Source organism: Ranitomeya imitator, chromosome 2 (assembly GCF_032444005.1).
Source record: "Ranitomeya imitator isolate aRanImi1 chromosome 2, aRanImi1.pri, whole genome shotgun sequence".
NCBI classification, from domain to species: domain Eukaryota; kingdom Metazoa; phylum Chordata; class Amphibia; order Anura; family Dendrobatidae; genus Ranitomeya; species Ranitomeya imitator.
This window is the reverse complement of record NC_091283.1, coordinates 803,836,957-803,842,547: the sequence shown is the minus strand read 5'-3', so window position 1 is coordinate 803,842,547 and position 5,591 is coordinate 803,836,957. Positions and strand designations below refer to the sequence as shown.

At 42.9% G+C, this 5,591-nt stretch overlaps 1 protein-coding gene across 1 annotated transcript; it reads left to right on the top strand.

The window, feature by feature from the left end:
• The first annotated feature begins 1,904 nt into the window (after nucleotides 1-1,904).
• Nucleotides 1,905-5,298, top strand: CYP26A1 (cytochrome P450 family 26 subfamily A member 1). The gene is made up of 7 exons (XM_069755892.1): nucleotides 1,905-2,120; nucleotides 2,267-2,491; nucleotides 2,978-3,262; nucleotides 3,423-3,569; nucleotides 3,665-3,799; nucleotides 3,919-4,074; nucleotides 4,693-5,298. The coding sequence occupies exons 1-7, from the start codon at nucleotides 1,932-1,934 to the stop codon at nucleotides 5,035-5,037; spliced, it is 1,482 nt and encodes a 493-aa protein (XP_069611993.1). The 5' UTR covers nucleotides 1,905-1,931; the 3' UTR covers nucleotides 5,038-5,298.
• The last annotated feature ends 293 nt before the right edge of the window (nucleotides 5,299-5,591 follow it).

Here is a 5,591-nt window from a genome sequence, read left to right as displayed (position 1 = left end):
AGCGGTTGCAAAAAAAAGTATAAACTCTGCAAAACCGCTTCAGAAAAAGAATAACTTGTTATGTGCGCACTGAGTCTTTTTCAGACAGATTCCTACTGAAAAAAAAGGCAAAAGCATCCCATAAAAGGAGCATAATGCACAGCAATGTCGAAATAATTTGCAGTGTGCATGTTCTGTCTCACTTCATTTCTTAGAACTTCATCGGAGTTCAGAAAACCATAAGTGGTTCAAAGAAATAATTTTATTCTTCGGGCAGCTTGGCTACATACTTTCTATACTTCATAGTGTGAAAGACTCCGGTGGCACAAACTAACAAGACGCTGGAGAACCAAAGCGTGTATTCACCAGAAAACTTGTCGCTTTGGACTGTATCAACAAAAGTTGTGTGTGCACAAAGCCTAAGGGTATCTTCACAATGCGCCTTTTAGGTGCCGGAGTACTTGCATCTTTATGGAGGCAGAAGACACTACAGAAAACCGCAGACGATGTTTTTTCTGCCTTTTTTTTTTAAGTCTTTTGCGTTTTTTTGTGGTCTGCTTTTTTCCCCTTTCATATATAACATATATATTTTTTTTAATTTCTGAAAACCATGGTGGGTAGTGACACACAGATTATATCCCATTCTGCTTTGAACCCACTATTCATGCTCCAAATTTGCTACTGAAACTTGTGGTTCTGCGTTGGATTTCTGCTCCGGAGCAAATGCTTTTCCGGCATTTATTTGCTCAGTGTGAACAAACCCATAATACTTCTTTTATATTTCATATTCCTTTCTAATTCACTCTTGACTTCGGTTTGAAATACTGTCAGTGATTTTTCTGGTACGCGAAAAAGGGGTCTGCGTTTCATCAGTGTTTTTGATCCGATTTTTGTCAAGTGTTTCAGCTTTAAGCAGTCAGTGATTTTCTCGAAAGAAAAATAATTGGCAAAGCTTCTATTCTATACAATGTTAAAAACGGACAGCAGCTGCGTCCAAAGCGCTGCCAATCCGTACCATGGAAACATACCCTTATACTTTACCGAGTTGAGATGCATTATGGCAGAGCTCCAAGCCCCCTGCACACTCGGAATGAATTCAACAGTGGTCAGACCACGCAATATTTTTTTTTTTCAAAACAACTAGAAGTTTAGGATCCCCAGAATAATTAACCAGCTATAGTATCAGACTCTGGCCTCACTGAGCCAGCAGAAGGTGTCCTTATTACATGAGATGCATTTAGAAGTAGCTGAATGAAATCGACCAACAATCCCAATAATCATTTTGTGGGATAAAAAATAAATGACTCAATGAGAAATGACAAAATGGTTCTTGAAATTGATTGTTTGAGCGTTCGCCAATGCATTATGGAAGGTCATTGTCCTGCTCGTTAGGTGTGCGCACAGGTCCTAAGAAATTGAATAATACGGCAAATTAGTGATCACTTATTGGCAATCGCTTTACGTAAACAAGCCTTGAGCAAGACATTTTCATTCATTGATCCTATGAGGAATGGATGGCTCTAATGTAACCTCAGCCCAGATAGTGACCAGTGCCTGGATGTCCTCCTCTGCTGCCTCAGTCCAGGATGCATTAGAAAAGTAAATAGCACACACCCTTCTATTAAATGGACCATTGACTTGCATGGCTACAAGGGACTGGACATTGTGTTGGGCAAATTAACACCTTTTCAAAGTAAAAGCTGCTGATTGTGTGGAGCTCTGGAGGTGGGAAAACGAATCCAAATGGTTAAAGATTTTGGGCAGCCTTGTCCCTGGGGGAGGAGTCCTGCACTGATGCTACAATCTGCAATTAAAGATGAACTTTGTGTGAACTAATTTATCTGAGCAAGGTAAGAGAAAAAAAAAAAAGGGGGCAGACCTGGAGCTGCTATATAAGGGTGACACTGGGGGCTGAGAGCAGTATGTCGGGGAGCCTAGCACTGATCGCTGACATGGAGCTGTACACCCTGGTCACCAGTGCCCTGTGCACCCTGGTGCTGCCAGTCCTGCTGCTGCTCACTGCCCTCAAGTTGTGGGGACTGTACTGCTACAGCTGCAGGGACTCTACCTGCGACAGCCCTCTGCCCCCTGGCACTATGGGGTTGCCCTTTTTTGGAGAAACCTTGCAGATGGTGCTACAGGTAAGGATGCAGATGGGTGATGATTATTATATGCACCTGCACTGGGGCTGGCCGCCATGCGCTCAGGTCCTGGCTTTAGTGTAAACGCATGGTTGGCTAGTTAACCCTTTGAACAAGTGCTTGAACTTGTTTTTTTTTTTTTCCAGAGACGTAAATTCCTCCAACTCAAGAGCAGAAAGTATGGTCACATCTATAAAACGCATCTGTTTGGAAGCCCGACCGTGCGCATCATGGGGGCAGAGAATGTGCGGCAGATTCTCCTCGGGGAGCACAAGCTGGTGTCTGTGCACTGGCCGGCTTCTGTCCGGACCATCCTGGGCTCTGAGTGTCTCTCCAACCTGCACGACAGCCAGCACAAGCACATGAAGAAGGTGAGTGGCGCAGGAGCCGGACGGATCCCGTGCGTAAAGGCGCAGGAGGGCGCGGATGCGGACGGATCCGTTCCGAGTTTATTTCTCTGCCTGGCCCTGAATGTGGGGAAGCAGCGCCATCCCTTGTCCACGCTGTGATATCTGTAAATACTTGTTGCTTCTGGGTCAACATTTTTAATTGTGCTACAGGTTTGTTTTTGTTTTTTTGGGGGGGGATGTAACTGACCTATTAATGAAGTCTTAGTGCTGCTCTCTGGGTGGTTCTGATTAATCCATTTAATGCATTAGGCTGGACAGGGAGGGGGCACTAATCCTTATACAGTGTGAAGCTTCCAGGGGGACTACCAACAAGGATTACTTAGATATGCAGCGACCTTTTAACCTTATTAAAGAAACCTAATTAACCAATTGTAAGGTCCTATGAACTTCTGGAGAGAAGTCGAGCAGTGGGCATGCATGGTGGTAATTGAAGTCCCTTCTCTTTAGGTCATCATGCAGGCTTTCTCCAAGGAAGCCCTGGAGAGCTATGTGCCAGTCATGGAGGAAGAGATTCGCAATGCCACTAACTTGTGGCTACAAAGTGAGTCCTGTGTGCTCGTGTACCCGGCCGTCAAGCGTCTCATGTTTCGGATCGCCATGAGGCTTCTTCTAGGCTTCGAGCCTACACAAATGGACCCAGCACATGAGCAGCCTCTGGTGGAAGCCTTTGAGGAGATGACCCGGAATCTCTTCTCCCTTCCTATTGATGTCCCATTTACTGGCCTTTACAAGGTGAGTGTCTCTATTTCATTATCATCTCTAAACTTTTTTTTTTTAATATTTTTTTTTTTTTTAACAAGGGATCTAAATGTCTCTTTTCTTGAATGTCTTCTGTGAAACTTCAGTGTTTTTAGAACTTTTTCCCTAATTTCATTTCCATGCGTTGTTATAGGGTCTGCGGGCAAGAAATATAATTCATGCTAAAATTGATGAAAACATCAAGGAAAAGTTGCAGAAGGAACCGGAGGGATCTTGTCAAGATGCCTTACAGTTGCTGATTGACCATAGCCGAAGGAATGGAGAACCCATTAACTTGCAGGTGAGTACCTACACTGGTGACTTTTCTATAAGTGCACTTGATGTGGCTTATTTTAAAGGGTCCCCCCTATTAAACCGTTGCCATTGTTTGTCTAGGCATTGAAAGAATCTGCGACGGAGTTGCTGTTTGGTGGCCACGGGACCACAGCTAGTGCTGCCACATCTCTCATAACGTTTCTTGGCCTTCACAAGGATGTTGTGCAGAAGGTCCGTGAAGAGCTTGATTCTAAGGTAGGATTTTCGAGAACTTGTTCTACAGTTGGTGGTCATAAGCGACCCATCAATGGGGAGACTGGGTATGACCATATGATTACTGAACTTGGCTTTCATTTTTTATTTTTTTATTTTAGGGCCTCTTATCAGTTGCTCCTGAAGAAAAGAAACCTTTAACCCTTGATATATTACATCAGCTTACATACACTGGCTGCGTCTTAAAGGAGACCCTAAGGCTCAGCCCACCAATTCCTGGAGGTTTTCGAGTTGCTGTGAAGACTTTCGTCTTAAATGTAAGTCTATATGAATTGAGTTTAAGCATATGTTTTATGTAGACTTGTAAAATGTGTAGAGATCCGTTGTGGTCCCTTCTCAAACGTAGACCTGCTTTTGGAATGTTTTTGACCTTCTCAATTCCTGCGATCCAAGCTTCTTAACTAGACGTTAATGTCAAAATGAGTAACTCCGCTAGGAAGTAAGAAATGCCGTATGCAAACTTTCTATGATTGCAGAGCGCTTGTATCACCCGCCCCACATACTTGTTCCTTTTGACAGATCTACAAAGGGAACCTGAATTTATTTGAGGTCTAGTATTTACTCCAGCTCTCGTAGGAGGTGGCTGCTGGCTTTATTTTATTGTATGTTCTTGTGAATGTAGAGTGTATTTCTCTTTGATCTAACCATGGTAAGTTCACAAGGTCCTTTTTACAGCAGTAAAGTGAACATCTGACAACTCGCAGGCAATTTCATGCTTGTCAATTGGCTCATCGTGACCATAATTGCAGCCCTTTTTACGGTTTTATAGCATCCTGTAAGACTGGCCAGTGCTGGGTGTCACACCTACGGAGTGTTATTACCTGTATTACCTTGCTTTGGTATTTATGCAATTTTTTTTTTTTTTTTTTTTTCAGGGCTATCAGATACCTAAGGGTTGGAATGTCATCTACAGCATCGCTGACACTCACAATCTTGCTGAGATTTTCCCCAACAAGGAAGAGTTCAACCCTGATCGTTTCTTAACTCCGTTCCCTGAAGACTCTTCCCGATTCAGCTTCATACCATTTGGAGGAGGTCCGAGGAGCTGTGTGGGCAAAGAGTTTGCCAAGATCCTCCTAAAGACTTTTATCATTGAACTGTGCCGAAGCTGCGATTGGGAACTCCTAAATGGGCCACCGACCATGAAGACCAGTCCCATCGTCTACCCAGTGGACAATCTTCCCACTCAATTCAAACCCTTTACAGGCAAAGTCCTCTAAGGAGACCTCTATAGAGCGTCACTATGTATATAGATGCTTTTATAAATTCACTTATTTTATATTTAATTTGTACAGTACCATAGTATTTATATTGTGGCCATAAACAAACACAAAACTGAGCACTCGGGTCCTTGCCCATGATTTTATGTAGATACAATTTATGTATTAAATTCTCTTGCATTTATCATTGGACGATATTGTACCTTTGTAAATTTCTGTATATAAATTCATAATGTGTTACAATAAAGCCTCAATCTTCATGAAAATTGGTTTCCTTTTTCTACACATGATCTAGTATATCAATCTATGGCTCTTTATGGATGCCCCTTTATTTATTTTACTCCACTTATAAAGCACCATTTATTCCACAGCACTTTACAGACATGATAATCACTGTCCCCATTGGGGCTCACAATCTACATTCCCTATCAGTATGTCTTTGTAGTGTGGGAGGAAACCAGAAAATCTGGAGGAAACCCACGCAAACACTGGGAGAACAAACTCCTTGCAGATGTTGGGATTTGAACCCAGCAACAGTGCTAACCACTGAGCCA

Coding starts and splice junctions, on each gene's coding strand:
- CYP26A1 (XM_069755892.1), top strand. CDS start 1,932: ATGGAGCTGTACACCCTGGTCACCAGTGCCCTGTGCACCCTGGTGCTG. Junction 2,492..2,977: donor AGCACAAGCACATGAAGAAG/GTGAGTGGCGCA, acceptor CCTTCTCTTTAG/GTCATCATGCAGGCTTTCTC. Junction 3,263..3,422: donor CATTTACTGGCCTTTACAAG/GTGAGTGTCTCT, acceptor GCGTTGTTATAG/GGTCTGCGGGCAAGAAATAT.